We start from the raw sequence: 17,242 nt of genomic DNA, 5'->3' as shown, positions 1-17,242 counted from the left end.
GTCAGAGAAGCCTCGCAAAATGCGAGGAGGAGGAATTACGGCTGAAACGAGGCAGCTGTTTTCTCCTGAAAACAGTCTGTCATTTCAGCCGTAAAAGCCTCTCATCGTGTGCAGATACCCTAACAGTGCCCCATGACAGAACTAACCTTTAACAGTGCCCCATGACAGAACTAACCTGTACTAGTGCCCCATGACAGAACTAACCTGTAACAGTGCCCCATGACAGAACTAATCTGTAACAGTGCCCCATGACAGAACTAACCTGTAATCTGTAAAAGTGCCCCATGACAGTACTAACCTGTAACAAGTGCCCCATGACCGAACTAACCTGTAACAGTGCCCCATGACAGAACTAACCTGTAACCTGTAACTGTGCCCCATGATGGAACTAATCTGTAACAGGGTCCCACAAGAGATCTAACCTGTAACAGTGCCCCATGGCAGAACTAAACTGTAACAGTGCCCCATGACAGAACTAATCTGTAAAAGTGCCCCATGACAGAACTAATCTGTAACAGTGCCCCATGACAGGACTAACCTGAAACAGTGCTTTTATAGCAAACACAACCTGCAACAGCGCCCGCATAACGGCCGAATCTTCAACAGTGCACACACAGAGCTAGCCTGCAACAGTGCCCCCATATACATTCAGTTTAAAAGAGTGTGCCCATAAGAGATACAGCCATCTGTCAATCATTGGTGACACATCTAGTTTTGGTATCCACAGCGTCTGTACTGCTAATAATCCAAATATTCATATCAGTTATCAGCAATGGGGACTACAGAAGGGCATCTCACGTTATCACATGACATTCCCGATTCCCCTGTCACTGTACATATTCCACAGTGATCACCGCGTTCTGCATTTACTGAGTGGAAAAAATTGGTAAGAAGTTCCATCTTGTTATCTTTATTCCTCATTCATTTCTAGTTCAGCCCCTTTATTATTAACAGAGAAGGTGATGAAGAAGAGAAATAATAAAACAGCGGCACAAGTAAAATCTTTCATTTTCTGTTTATTGTGCGATAAATAAAGTGATGGCGTTTATAAAGAAATCTCACATGTAAGTTTTCTTGTTGGTAAGGGGAGGGGGATGGGCCGGGAGTCTTTATATTTCTTATTGAAGAAGTTCTTGTGGTCGATCTGTTTTGGGCTTACAGATGTTCCAGTCCGGTCTCCCAGTTCTCTTGTTGGTAAGGGGAGGGGACAGGCGGGAAATCCGCATTTCTTTGTTACACCGATGTTATGAGGAGCGTCTGCTTCCAGGTCTTATCTATCGGACGTCAATCCCATTCCAGGAACAGTTCTCTTGTTGGTACGGGAAAGGGGTAAAGGGGGAAGTTTTTTTTTTTTTTTTAAATGCAGGATTTATATGATGTTACGTATCATTTTATTAATGGCGGGAAGGTTCTGCGGTGTCACATATTTCCTCACCATTGGCATAAATCTGTGGTGATGTGCCAGAAGCTGCAGGGTGTTCCGGCCGTGCATCCTGTCACATATAATTTATTGTTAAATAAACATCAACAAGAACTATAGAAATCTATATGAGACATGAAGATACTGATATAAGATATATTTACGCGGCTACATGAGTTATCCCTAATCTGTCTTTAGAAAAGCTGAGTGACATCCAGTACAGCCGCCCCCGCAGATCCCCTAATGCTTGTCACACAGGTTTTATGACTTGTAAATGAAAACGCTGAATAATAAGAAAAAAATGTCAGCGCTTCTGTCTTCTCATGTCTGAGGAAGGTTCTTCAAGAGCCAAAACCAGCAGCTTCCATTCATTATGAAACATTCACTTGCCATCCTTCTAGTTCCATTGGTTTTACATCTGAGCTCCTAATAGCAGTCCATGGACATTGTGTATATAGTCTATATCAGGGGTCTCAAACTCGGCCGGGTAAGTGGGCCACATATAGAAAAAATGGGAAGTTGACGGGCCGCATTACTTTCAAATTTGATACAATACAAAATTATTGTTAATCAATTAGCAATTTGATCTACTATAACACTATATTACTATAATAATACTACATTACTATAATAATACCGCTACGTTTAAAATTTGAGATATTTCTCCACCTGCTTATTTCAACAATCCAGTTTTCCAGTTTAAGTGTCGCTAAATGCAGTCTGGCCGCTCAGTTGGCAGTATTTGGCAGACACACTGTAATGAATCGGGGTAGGGAGACGGACAGGTGAGCCCTAATCTACCCGCAACTCAGTCCCTGCCTACTTGCACGGCCCGTCCTAAGTGACGGCGTACAACTGGGCGACGGTCCCTACGCTCAGTAAGTGCAAGACAGACAACACAAGACAAGGGCACACAGAAGCAAGGCGGGGGGAGTTGGGGCAGTTGCAAACGGAGACACCGTGAGCAACAGGCAGTGGTGAATGAGCCGAATTAAACCAGGGGAGTACGTAGTAGCAAAATCAGAGCGGGAGAATAGTCAGGCAAGTCAGGGTCAAGTAAGTAACAGCTGTCAATCGGGTGAATAGCAGGAATCGCAGAGCCAGGAAACCAGACAATCACAGGCAAGGAGCAAGCTGCAAGTGAGGGTATAAATAGACCAAGGACGGTAGCTAGAACCGTCAGGCCAGGCTGTGATAGGTTCTCCCTGCAAGCCTGAGTGGTAACAGATCGCGTCACTCTAAAAGACCTTGGAGCTGATTAACCCCGGGCGTCGACACAGAACCTGCGTCAGGCAAACCCTTTACACAGACATGTCAAGATTAGGCAGCCCCTGTTTAGATAGTGCCACAGAGCCCTCTGTAGATAATGCCACAGTGCCCTCTGTAGATGCTGCCATAGTGCCCTCCACAGATGCTGCCACAGTGCCCTCCTCAGATGCTGCCACAGTGCCCTCCGCAGATGCTGCCACAGTGCCCTCTGCAGATAATGCCACACACACCCCAAGTAGATAGCTCCATTGGGACTCACTCTAGGAGTGGAATCCCCAGCCAGAGCGTTGCCGACGCTTTGGCTGGGGATTCCTCTACAGTTGGAGCCTCTGACATCACTGTCCATACACAGTGACATCAGGGGATCCTCCTGTATCTGAATGTGCTATCAGGGGCAACCCCAGAGCTGGAGTCCCAGAGCAGAGCACTAGTATAGGCTCTGCGCAGGAACTCTGTTGAAACCATTAACATCTGTGTCCATATATGGACAGTGATGTCAGGGTCTTGCCCAGAGCTGGAGTCCCGGGTTCTAGCACTCTGACTGGGATTCCAGCTTTGCTCCTGACATAACTGTCCATATATGGACATGGATGTCAGGGGCAACCCCAGAGCTGGAGTCCCGGGAAGAGCGCTAGGAGGCTCTTCCTGGGACTCCAGCTGTGCTCCTGACATCACTGGAACTCCTGCTCTGGGGAAGCCCCTGACATTTCTGTTGATGTATGGCCAGGGATGTCAGAGGCTTCCCCAGAGTCCCAGAGCAGAGCTTATACTAGTGCTCTGCCCGGGACTACAGCTCTGGGGAAGCCCCAGACATTGCTGTCCATATGTGGACAGCAATGTCAGAAGATTCCACAGAGTCCGGGAGCAGAGTCTATACTAGCGCTCTGCCCGGGACTCCGGCTTTGGGGAAGCCCCAGACATCGTGTGTCCATACATAGACACCGATGTCAGGGAATTCCACAGAGTCCCAGAGCAGAGCCGATACTAGCGCTCTGCCCGGGACTCCGGCTTTGGGGAAGCCCCAGACATCGTGTGTCCATACATAGACACCGATGTCAGGGAATTCCACATAGTCCCGGAGCAGAGCCGATACTAGCAGTCTGCCTGGGACTCCGCTCTGGGGAAGACCCTGACACACTGTCCATATATGGACAGGGATGTCAGGGAATTCCACGGAGTCCCGGAGCAGAGGCGATACTAGCGCTCTGCCCGGGACTCCGCTCTGGGGAAGACCCTGACACACTGTCCATATATGGACAGCGATGTCAGGGAATTCCACAGAGTCCCAGAGCAGAGCCTATACTAGCGCTCTGCCCGGGACTCCAGCTTTGGGAGAAGCCCCAGACATCGTGTGTCCATACATAAACACTGATGTCAGGAAATTCCACAGAGTCCCGGAGCAAAGCCTATACTAGCGCTCTGCCCGGCACTCCGGCTTTGGGGAAGCCCCAGACATCATGTGTCCATACATAGACACGGATGTCAGGGAATTCCACAGAGTCCCGGAGCAGAGCCGATACTAGCGCTCTGCCTGGGACTCCACTCTGGGGAAGACCCTGACACACTTTCCATATATGGACAGGGATGTCAGGGAATTCCACGGAGTCCCGGAGCAGAGCCTATACTAGCGCTCTGTCCGGGACTCCGCTCTGGGGAAGACACTGATACACTGTCCATATATGGACAGCAATGTCAGGGAATTCCACAGAGTCCCGGAGAAGAGCCGATACTAGCGCTCTGCCCGGGACTCTGCTCTGGTGAAGATCGTGACACACTGTCCATAGATGGACAGCGATGTCAGGGAAATCCACAGAGTCCTCGAGCAGAGCCTATACTAGCGCTCTGCACGGGACCCCAGCACTGGGGAAGCCCCAGACATCTCTGTCCATATGTGGACAGCAATGTCAGGAAATTCCAGAGTCCCGGAGCAGAGTCTGTACTAGCGGCTCTGTGTCTCGCGGGTCGCAGATGACAGCCCCATCGGCCACATGCGGCCCCTGGCTCGCGTGCTTGAGACCCCTAGTCTATATGAAGGTATCTCACCTGGCTTCAGGGCAGCCATCTTGGGCCGACCGGGTGATGGCTGGTATAGCCCTGTCAGTTATGCCTCTGCCACCAGACAGGATGTAATCTGCTCCGCTCCTCAGCACGATGGTGTATATATGTTTGGCTGCACAGGATCTCACTATTGAGTTAAGATGACTGTAAAAATAAAAGGGTAGAAAGGGTTAATATAGAATTTATTGTTTGGACTCAATAAAAAACTTTTAGACAATTTCTCATATCTTTATCGTATTACAATATGACACCGATAGTATTCAACATATAGAAATACCTTAACCCGCCGTCAATGAGGGCGGCGAGCGCTCTGCCCGGGTGGATGTTACTGGCCATGGAGGACAAGGCCTCCTCTGCTGCGTCACGGAGAAAGGTGTTACATTCTCCGCTCTTCTGCAGGAGGATACGGACGGAGATGTTAAGTCCGTATAGCATCTTGTCCTGTAGCCCCCGAAACATGTCACCCAGGCAGACCATGGCAGCTCTGGACACCGCTGATCTTAAATTCTTCACCTGTAGGTAAATCAAAGAAGAACGGGTCAGATCAGTAGGGGAAAGAAAAGTTGACAAAAAAGAATCACTGTAAGACTGGGTTCACACACCCTATTTATGGACGTAATTCAGGCGTTTCAGCCTCAAATTACGTCCGAAAATACGGCTCCAATGCGCCGGCAAACATCTGCTCATTCATTTGAATGGGCTTTACAATGTTCTGTGTCGACGGTCATTTATTTTACGCGCCGCTGTCAACAGACGACGCGTAAAAAAGACGCCCGCGTCAAAGAAGTGCCTGTCACTTCTTGGGACCTAATTGGAGCCGTTTTCCATTGACTCCATAGAAAAACAGCTCCAATTACGTCCGTAATGGACGCTGCGAAAAACGCCTGCACTTGCCTTTACGTCATAAATTCCGGAGCTATTTTCTCCTGAAAACAGCTCCGTAATTTCAGGCGTATCGGATGTGCACGTGTGAACCTACCCTTATCTCTGTAGATATTCTGAAAAGTTACACATATAGCAAATTGTCAATGGTAATGTTTCATGTTAAGGACAAGGCTACACGAGTGATATTCACCCAACTCCGCCAGAGAGGAAAAGTCCCCTGACATGTCACCAGTTATAAGCCGATCTAGTATTTTACAGGTTTTTAAAAAGATCACAATTGGATAAGTAGGTACTTAGTTATATCTTCATCTGTTAGTCCTAACCAGGATTACTAGTTGGCCAATTGTTCCACTGCTACAAATATATCCATCAAAATCTATTGTGTAATCCCACCCTGTTTTCCTTGCACTACCGGGCTTTACCACATGGTGTGCTATCAAACTCCATTTTGAGGAACCATCTATCCATCCATCCATGATCGCCATGGAACACCAAGTAGTTTTATATAGGCCTGTATACTGTGCTGTAGTATAATATTCTAACCTGCCATCTACTGGTAGAAATGTTTAGTGCAATTAATTACACCCTTATTTATACAATATATAAGGTAATTCTGCTTCTGTACAATGCTTCCTACCCAGAGATCCTAAATAATATGGAGTTGAGTCATTTCTGGTCCCACAACACCAGCACCCTCACCATACACATCAGATGTAAGACTGAATTTAGGATAAGTGTATAATAGAAGTGACTATTATTAGAGGTGTATAATAACCTCATGGGTGACGGCGGCATGCAGCTCTTGGATCCTCAGTGCAGCAACATCTGGATGGTGGACAGAGAGGGAGCGGACGACCTGTAGACCAGCGATCTTCTTCTCCCTGTAGATGTTACATTGGACTTAGTGATATAAACTGCACATTATATCTATTTCTACCCATCCTCTGTGTCATTGTCCTCACCAGTCGATCTTGCTCAGCAGCTCCAGGGCTTCACAGATGGCCATCTTGGGTTTGGAGAGGCGCTTCACTTCTGGTCTCTCCATGGGCTGAGCGTGTACAACTGTGTAGTAATAAATATAGAATGACTGATATGACATGAACGCTGATGACGTCTTCAGAATAAGTTTGCCGACACTCGCTAAGCCCTTTAGGCCAATCAGAAGCGTCAGGAGGGGTCATGTGATCCATGTTGACAATTTTTAAAACCCTTCTTGCTTTGTACATGTCTATGGGGGCAGGGTAGCGCCCGCACGTGATTTGTCTATTGGCTTGTAGTTGGCGATGAGGGCTCAGTGAGAGATGGCACAATATTGACTACCACAATAGGGACTGTTTAGTGGGAGCAGCCACCAGGTCCATGATATAGATGCTCAGCGCTCGGGTTTGTCGGGTGTCTGATGTCCTTTATGATTATCGTTTATTATCTATATAATGGAGTGAAGTAGAAGTACCTGGATGACTGATGGAAGCATTTGTCTGCGCCACTAAACTCTTACCCATCTGTACTGCCGGCAGCTTGGTCTTCCCTTCTCCGGACATGTTGTTTTTCTTGTCCTTCGGGACGGGAATACGGGACTTCTTACATCCCTGTATATGTGGCTGCTCTGCCATGTAAGCAGCAGATGCTCCATCTGTACAGAATGGAGACAGTTCTATATTAGTCCTGCAATTCCTGATTTCTCTCTGCACTTCCACGCTGGATGACTGCAGATATTCTATGAGTCGTGTAACATATTCCAGACTACGGAGAATTGTTCATGTGTTTCCTACATGAGCTGTGAGTAGCGATACAATAATATAAATCAGTAGTGATGGCCGCCGTCCCCCAGCGCTGGACGCAGAAATATAAGGGAAGTAACTATAGATATATATATATATAATGTCACATATTAGTAGAGAAGACGAGGAGAGACTTCTCCTCCTGATAGAGTTCCCCTGTAATGGACCTGTAGTATAATAGATGTAGGTCACCAGTACTGACTACTTACATGGCGCTGCAGACGTCAGGTCTGGACATTTCTCCTGACATCGAACAATTGTGGGAAATTTCAGGCGGTTAATCGGACGCTGAAAGCAGAATGAGAAATGACAATGTTTATACTGTAGTATTGTGATTATACTTTTCCTCCATGTTGGTGGAGTTCTCCTTTACCCGTAAACGCACCAGGACGCACCGGTACGTCCTGGTGCAGGTCAAGAAGTATGGAGCGTGCTCACGCGCTAAGCGCGCTCCATACGCTGTTGGTGTTGGTTGTGTTTTACAGCCGACACCCAGGACTAACAGCCAGGAACAGCGATCGTGCTGTTCCTGACTGCTCAACCCAACAAATGCTGCGGTGCTGATGAGGCGTTGAAAAGAGGGGTGCCTCCCACAGCTCATCGCCCCCTCCCCCCCCCCGCAATGAGATCAAGGGGTGACGATGGTTGTCATGGAAGCCCGGGGGCCCCCAAGACTGCCTTCACTCTGCCTCTGTTAAGCCGTGCCTGTGGCAGGTCTTAACAGATGCCTGTAAATATTACGATATACTGCAATACATTAGTATATTGAACCAGCGATCTGGGGAACTAATAAAATGTGTAAAAAGAAGTAAAATAAAGTTTTTAGTAATTGAAAAAAAAATATTAAAAAGTAACAGTTTAAAAAAACCTGCTTTTTCCCATTTTTCCTCTAAAGTAAGGTCAAAATAAAAAAAGTAAACAAAATTGGTATCGCTGCATCCGTAAAAGTCTGAACTATTACAATATAGTGTTATTTAACGCACACGGTGAACACTGTAAAAAATAAAAATTTAAACTGTCAAAATCGCTGTTTTTTTTATCAAATTAGCTCCCATTTTTTTTTAAACAAAACCATTTTTTTTTTGTAAAAAGTTTTTGGAATTTTAAAGCAGTAAAAGCTAAAAAAATCAATATACATTTGATATCACCGTAACCGTATTCAGCCACAGAATAAAGTTAAGTTGATGTTTTTACCAAACGAAAACCCTAAGGAATAATGGAGGAATTGCAGTTTTTTCCGATTTCAGCCCGCAAATAATTTTTTTGCAGCTACCCAGTACATTATATGGTACTTTAAATGCTACCAATAGAAACTGCAACAACTCCCACAAAATATAAGCCCTCACAGCGCTCTATTGAAGGAAAAATAAAAAAACGTTATGGCTCTTGGAAGGCTGGGAGTGAAAAATGAAAACGGAAAAACATAAAATGGCGGTGTCCTTAACCCGTTAGTGACCGCCAATATGCCTTCTTACGGCGTTCACTAATGGGCTTTCTTCTGATGCATACGCCTTTTCACGGCGCTGCATCAGAATAAATAAACAGCAGGGCTCCGTTAAATCTCCCTGCTCTCAGCTACCATAAAAAACAATGGAAAAATTGCTGTTTTCTGTGAATTTTGACATAAAAAAAATGGGATAAAAAGTGATGAAAAAGTCGCATCTATAAAAACTACAAGTCATCCTGCAAAAGAAAAAACAACCCTCATACAACTGCATCGGCGAAAAAAGAAAAAAGTTATGGGCAAATATTTTTGAAAAAAAAGTGTTTTTACTGAGTAAAAGTACTAAAACATACAAAATCTATACAAATTTGGTATTGTTGCAATCGTAACAACCCGCCGAATAAAGTTATTGTGTTATTTATACCACACGGTAAACGGAGTAGATTTAGGATGCAAAAAAGGGGGGGAAATTTCTGGTCTTTTTCTATTTCCCACCAAAAAAGTTAATAAAAGTTAATCAGTAAATAATATGTACCCCTAAATGGTGCTATTCAAAATTACAACTTGTCCCGCAAAAAACAAGTCCTTATACAGCTACGTCGACGCAAAAAGTTATGGCTCTTGGAATGCAATGATGGAAAAACGTAAAAAATACCTTGGTCATTAAGGGGTTAAGGACGGACACAGTAGATGATAGACACGTGACATTACTGCAGCTCTATACATTACAGTCCATTATATCACAATGTAGACTATGCCGGTGACTACATAACAGAAAGAAATGCTGCTCTATTCTCCCCGGGTAAAGAATTACATCCTAGTGGTTACCGTATGTTTTACATTGTGCCCTATGGAGGACGAGAGAAATACCGGATAGATAATATCTGTAATGTGAACAGGACTTTCATGCTGAGAATAAGTGCTGACACATAGTTACATGTTTCTCAATATGTACCATGTACCATATAGTGATGTAGCAGAGCTGAACTTGTAATAATTTCTTTAATGACATGATACCTCTCTGAGATAAGATAATACAGGAGGTTTGCCTGCAGTCCCGGTTAAATCAGAAATAAATAAAAAAATGATTATGTTATAAATTGTGCCAAAGGACAAACTCAAGTCTGTTACATGTGACAATGTCAGCTCTTCTTTCTTTCTGCACACATTTTCTATAGGAGGTGAAGTTACATGGTGTAATGTGTGTCACCGCTGCTCGCCCTATTCTTCTCACTCATGTACGTGCACAGATACTACACCCGCTTCTGCATAGTTTTGGTTCTCCTTTGGTTCACACAATGTTATTTTGCTTTGGACATACGGGACCTGTTATCAGAATCCCAGTCCTCCTGACCTGTGGATGAAGGACTGATAACCTGGACTATAGGTTCCTTCTTACCTGCTCCGGTGGATGGTATTTCACGCCTTGTTTTCCCCCTGATGGTGCAGGTGGTCCTGTAAGTCTGGCAAGGATTTTTGCCATATGGGTCTCCCGGCAAAACAGGAGGCCATTCTGGGGACTCATGGGCTTGGTGTCCATTATCCCCTCTTCGTCAAGGTGCTGGTCTAGACTGGACCAGCTGCTCCCCAGGCTGGAGGAAGACGGGCTGGAAGCTGAACCAGAGAGGTACCAGCCCAGCTCTCTTGCCATGATGGTAATGGCAGAGAATAAATATAAAAACAATAATAACTCTCAGAAAATTCTGAAAACGCAGTCGAATAGCCGACAATATCCACCGTCCTGTGACTTGAGTAAAGTCTGTGGATCAGTGGTGCAGAGCAGGCAGGGAGCAGCGTTCTAGAGCACAAGTCTCTTTATGATGTCATACAGTCACATAGTGACGCAGCAATCTGACAACATCTCACTGACAACTTATCCAGGAGATTCTTTATTAAATCTTTATTTAAACAGTTCATAAGGAGAAGAACAAAAAAATAAAAAATAATAATTGATACCAATGGACGCAAACAGATACAGATTCATTCATACAGTTTATAAGAAGAAGAACAAAAAGGAACAAAACGGAGGCAAATAGAAACAGACGAGTGGCTATTTGTTATAATCTGTCTATGATTCTTGGCAATTGTAATGAGCAGAAAAAACATATAAAGAGTAAGGTATAAGAAAAGTCTGTGATTTAATGGAGGGGCAGAGGGTGGGCTGCAATTGATATGCAGGAGTGGGGGGCATCTAGGAGTGGGTGGCATCTTCACAGTCACTGATCGCAGCTGCTGCCACCTGAGCCTCAGCAGAGTTGTATAGGAACTGGTGGTGCTGGCGGTGGGTTTTTTGGACAGCTATGTTTTCAGTACTGGGTAATGCTCCCACTCTACACATGCTGCTATACTTCCCTCACCTGTGCTTGGGACTGGCGGCTATTCCTATACTCCACCATTACTTCTGGTGACTACGCTGGACTCTACAGGATGGAGCGGGCTCTAGATCTGGTAACGGGAACTTTCAGAGGAAGAACATGAGACTCCCTTCAGGGATTTATCATCAAATTCAAGGGGACCTGCATTTGATGTGTGAAACATGGACAGCACACGGACAAGGAATACGCTCATCTGAATGAACCCTGAGAATTATTCCTATTACTATACTACTATTACTGGTATACTATTACCAGAATTATACTATTCTAATTATTACTATCATTACTCTATCATTACTATTATATTATTACCAGAATTATACTATTTTTATTATTTCTATTATTACTATTATTACTCTATCATTACTATTATATTATTATCAGAATTATACTATTCTTAGTATTACTATTATTACTCTATCATTACTATTATATTATTACCAGAATTATACTATTCTTAGTATTTCTATTATTACTCTATCACTACTATTATATTATTACCAGAATTATACTATTCTTATTATTACTAGTATTACTCTATCATTACTATTATATTATTACCAGAATTATACTATTCTTATTATTACTATTATTACTCTATCATTACTATTATATTATTACCAGAATTATACTATTCTTATTATTTCTATTATTACTCTATCATTACTATTATATTATTACCAGAATTATACTATTCTTATTATTACTATTATTACTCTATCATTACTATTATATTATTATCAGAATTATACTATTCTTATTATTACTATTATTACTCTATCATTACTATTATATTATTACCGGAATTATAATATTCTTATTATCACTATTATTACTCTATCATTACTATTATATTATTATCAGAATTATACTATTCTTATTATTACTATTATTACTCTATCATTACTATTATATTATTACCAGAATTATACTATTCTTAGTATTACTATTATTACTCTATCATTACTATTATATTATTATCAGAATTATAATATTCTTATTATCACTATTATTACTCTATCATTACTATTATATTATTATCAGAATTATACTATTCTTATTATTACTATTATTACTCTATCATTACTATTATATTATTACCAGAATTATACTATTCTTAGTATTACTATTATTACTCTATCATTACTATTATATTATTATCAGAATTATACTATTCTTATTATTTCTATTATTACTCTATCATTACTATTATATTATTACCGGAATTATACTATTCTTATTATTACTCTATCATTACTATTATATTATTACCGGAATTATACTATTCTTAGTATTACTATTATTACTCTATCATTACTATTATATTATTATCAGAATTATACTATTCTTATTATTTCTATTATTACTCTATCATTACTATTATATTATTACCGGAATTATACTATTCTTATTATTTCTATTATCACTCTATCATTACTATTATATTATTACCGTAATTATACTATTCTTATTATTACTATTATTACTCTATCATTACTATTATATTATTAGCGGAATTATACTATTCTTATTATTTCTATTATCACTCTATCATTACTATTATATTATTACCGTAATTATACTATTCTTATTATTACTATTATTACTCTATCATTACTATTATATTATTACCAGAATTATACTATTCTTATTATTTCTATTATTACTCTATCATTACTATTATACTATCAGAATTACACTATTCTTATTATTACTATTATTACTCTATCATTACTATTATATTATTACCAGAATTATACTATTCTTATTATTACTATTATTACTCTATCATTACTATTATATTATTACCGGAATTATACTATTCTTATTATTACTATTATTACTCTATCATTACTATTATATTATTACTAAAATTATACTATTCTTATTATTTCTATTATTACTCTTTTATTACTATTATATTATTACCGGAATTATACTATTCTTATTATTACTATTATTACTCTATCATTACTTTTATATTATTACCGGAATTATACTATTCTTATTATTTCTATTATTACTCTATCATTACTATTATATTATTACTAAAATTATACTATTCTTATTATTTCTATTATTACTCTATCATTACTATTATATTATTACCGGAATTATACTATTCTTATTATTATTATTATTATACAATAAAGGCAAGATGTGACCCTTAACCCCTTCCCGACATTTGCCGTACATGTACGTCATGGAAAGCATTGACTTCCCGCATCTTGCCGTACATGTACGCCGAATGTTTGGGACCGGCTCAGAAGCTGAGCCGGTCCCATCATCACCGGATCTCAGCTGTATCTTACAGCTGACATGCGGCTGTAACGGCGGGGACCGAAATTAGCTTCGATCCCCGCCATTAACCCCTTAAGTGCAGCACTCAAACGCGATCGCTGCACTTAAGGTGTTTGCAGCTCATCGGAACCCCAGTAATGAAATTGCCGGGGTTCCGGTGGCTGCAATAGCAACCGGAGGCCTAATACTGGCCTCCCGGTCTGCCTAGCACCGAAGCCGGTCAAGATCCGCCCGGCGGTGGAGCCTGATCGGCTTCCGTAGCTGCCGGCAAGATGGCGCCGGGTCAGGAGCTGATCCGGCGTCATCAGCGGTGGAAGTCAGCTGTACTGTACAGCTGACATCCACCTGTAACGGCAGGAACCGGAGCTAGCTCCGATCCCTGCCATTAACCCCTTCGATGTAGCAATCGAAAGCGATTGCTGCATCGTAGAGGTTACTAGCAGATCGCCAGCCCTGACAGGCAATCAGGACTGGCGACTGCTGTTATGGCAACAGGAGACACAATGGTCTCCTGCTCTGCAATTACGGAAGCCGATTTAGGCCCCGCCGGGAGGCGAAGCCTAATCGGCTTGCTGTCAGTGAATGACTGACAGATCTAATACATTGCACTACATAGGTAGTGCAATGTATTAGAAAAAAAAATATCTGACCGTTGGACCTTCAAGTCCCCTAGTGGGACTTGAGAAAAAGTGTAAAAAAAGTATAAAAAAGTGTAAAAAAAAGTGCAAATAATGAAAGTTTGAAAACAATAAAAGTTTCAAGTAATCAAATAAAACACAATCCCCCTTTTACTCTTATCAAGTCCTTTATTATTGAAAAATAATAATAAACCATATGTATTTGGTATCGCCGCGACCGTAACGACCTGAGGTATCAAAATATTATATTATTTATTGCACGCGGTGAACAGCGTAAAAAAAAACTTAAAAAACGTTACCAGAGTTTCTGTTTTTTAGTCACTTTGCCCTACAAATGTTAGAATAAAAAGTGATCAAAAAGTCGCATGTATCCAAAAATGGTACCTATAAAAACTATAGCTCGTCCCGCAAAAAACAAGCCCTCATACACCTCCGTCGACAAAAAAATTAAAAAGTTATGGTTCTCACAACTTGGCGACAGAAAAAATACATTCTTTTTACAAAAGTAATTTTATTGTGCAAAAAGTTGTAAAACATAAAAAAGTGCTATAAATTAGGTATCGCCAGAATCGTACTCACCCGCAGAATAAAGTTAACATGTAGTTTATAATGCGTGGTGAACGCTGTATAAAAAAAAAAAAAAAAAAAAGCTGTGCCAGAATTGCGTTTTTTTGTTTACCTGGCATCCCAAAAAATAGGATAAAAGGTGATCAAAAAGTTGCATGTACCCCAAAATGGTACCAATAATAACTACAGCTCGTCCCGCAACAAACCAGCCCTCATACCGCTACGTCTATGAAAAATAAAATTAGTTAAGGCTCCAATAAGTCAGGAAATAAAAAAATATGCAGTTGTGCCCGAGGGGAACATTTCTTCTGTTTGAAGAGGCGATTTATCAAGGACCTAAAATTAGGGAACCAGGAAAGGGAGGGCCCAAACATATCCGATGGAAGCGACGGTGCCCGTATTATACCAGGACAACACTTCCTAGCAAAATTCCACAAACTACAAAGGCGCGGAGTGTGGACCAAAAGGGGGATAATAAAGGACGCCATATATCAGTGCGACACCGGCCTGTGCAGAAAGGATTGCCTCACAGCGTAACACACATCTATGGATTATTTTATTGTTTTTTTTTACCCCATTATTATACCACCTGACTATGCCCCTTATATACTCCGCCCGGCTTACATGTACCCCCACATTATAAACGGAAACACCAGTAAGACTCCAAACAAAACTACTACCAAGCAAAATCCACGCTCCAAAAGCCAAATGGCGTTTCCTCCCATCTGAACCCTACAGCGGCCCAAACAGCAGTTTCCTTCCACATATATGGCACAGTCATACCCGGGAGAACCCTTTTAGCAATTTTTGGGGTGTGTGTCTCCAGTGGCATAAGCTGGGCACGACATATTTGCCACTGAATGGCATATCTAGGGAAAAATATAAATGTTTAATTTGCACCATCCACAGCGCATTCATTTATGGAAAAGACCTGTGGGGTGAAAATGCTCACTACACCCCTTAATAAATGCCTTGAGGGGTGCAGTTTCCATAATAGGGTCACTTCTCAGGGGTTTATTTTTATTATTTCACATCTGAGCCTCTGCAGTTGTGAACCAATACTTTGTAAATCGCCAAATTAGGCCTCAATTTGACATGGTACGCTTTTACTCCTGAGCCTGGTCGACTGTCCAGGCAAGAGATTAGGGCCACATGTAGGGTGTTTCTAAAACCAGGAAACCCAGCATAATAATTAGAGAGCTGTCTTGTTATGGTGGCACAAGCCGGGCACCACATATTGTCCACATATCTGTGGAAAAAATCCCATTTTCACTCTGCAACATCGAGTTCACACTAATTTCTACAAAACACCTGCAGGGTTAACATGCTCACTACACCCCTAGGTAAATGCATTGAGGGGTGTAGTTTCCAAAATTGGGTCACTTCTGGGGGGTTTCCACTGTTTTGGGCCCACAGGCGCCCAGAAACCAATCCAGCAACATCTGCACTCCAAATGGCGGTCCTTCCCTTCTGAGCCCTGCCGTGTGCCCAAACAGCAGTTTATGACCACATATGGGGTATTGCCGTACTCGGTAGAAATTGCTTTACAAATGTTGGGTTCTTTTTTTTCCTTTATTTGTTGCGAAAATGAAAAAATTTGCGCTAAAGCTACGTCTTATTGAAGAAAAAGGGTTGTTTTTATTTTCACTGCCCAATTCTAATAAATTCTATGAAACATCTGTGGGGTCAAAATGCTCACTACACCCCTAGATGAATTCCTCAAGAGGTGTAGTTTCCTAAATGGTGTCACTTTTTGGGCGTTTTCATTGTTTTTTCCCCTCAGGGGCTTTGCAAATGTGACATGGCCTCCGCAAACCATTCCTGCTCAATGTGATCTCAAAAAGCCAAATAGCGCTCTTTCCCTTCTAAGCCAAGCCGTGTCTCCAAACAGCCGTTTATTACCACATGTGGGGCATTGTTTTACTCGGGAGAAATTGCTTTACAAATTTTGTGGTGCTTTTTCTCCTTCAGTCCTTGTGGAAATGAGTAAAAATAAGCTAAACCTACATTTTCTTTGAAAAAATGTTGATTTTTATTTTCAGGGCCTACTTCCAATAATTTCTGCAAAAAACCTGTGGAGTCAAATCGCTCACTATACCCCTAGATAATTTCCTCAATGGGTGTAGTTTCCAAAATGGGGTCACTTGTGGGGGGTTTCCACTGTTTTGTCCCCTCAGGGGCTTTGTAAATGTGACATGGCCTCCGCAAACCATTCCTGCTAAACTTGAGCTCCAAAAGCCAAATAGCGCTCTTTCCCTTCTCAGCCCTGCCGTGTCTCCAAACAACCGTTTATTACCACATGTGGGGTATTGTTTTACTCGGGAGAAATTGCTTTACAAATTTTACGGTGCTTTTTCTCCTTTAGTCCTTGTGGAAATGAGAAAAAAAATCGCTAAACCTACATTTTCTTTGAAGAAATGTTGATTTGAATTTTCACGGCCTACTTCCAATAATTTCTGTAAAAAAACTGTGCGGTCAAAATGCTCACTGTACCCCTAGATAAT

At 41.7% G+C, this 17,242-nt stretch overlaps 1 protein-coding gene across 1 annotated transcript; it reads right to left on the bottom strand.

Annotated features, from left to right (window-relative positions):
- Positions 1 to 1,028: 1,028 nt before the first annotated feature.
- On the bottom strand, positions 1,029 to 10,613 carry LOC142740797 (TOG array regulator of axonemal microtubules protein 1-like). Its single transcript, XM_075850221.1, has 8 exons — positions 10,257 to 10,613; positions 7,623 to 7,701; positions 7,131 to 7,265; positions 6,595 to 6,694; positions 6,408 to 6,513; positions 5,025 to 5,260; positions 4,733 to 4,891; positions 1,029 to 1,493 (listed from the first exon to the last, which is right to left on the bottom strand). The coding sequence occupies exons 1-8, from the start codon at positions 10,506 to 10,508 to the stop codon at positions 1,370 to 1,372; spliced, it is 1,191 nt and encodes a 396-aa protein (XP_075706336.1). The 5' UTR covers positions 10,509 to 10,613; the 3' UTR covers positions 1,029 to 1,369.
- Positions 10,614 to 17,242: the final 6,629 nt, after the last annotated feature.

Source organism: Rhinoderma darwinii, chromosome 2, assembly GCF_050947455.1.
Source record: "Rhinoderma darwinii isolate aRhiDar2 chromosome 2, aRhiDar2.hap1, whole genome shotgun sequence".
NCBI classification, from domain to species: Eukaryota; Metazoa; Chordata; class Amphibia; order Anura; family Rhinodermatidae; genus Rhinoderma; species Rhinoderma darwinii.
This window is presented reverse-complemented; position numbering and strand designations above follow the sequence as displayed.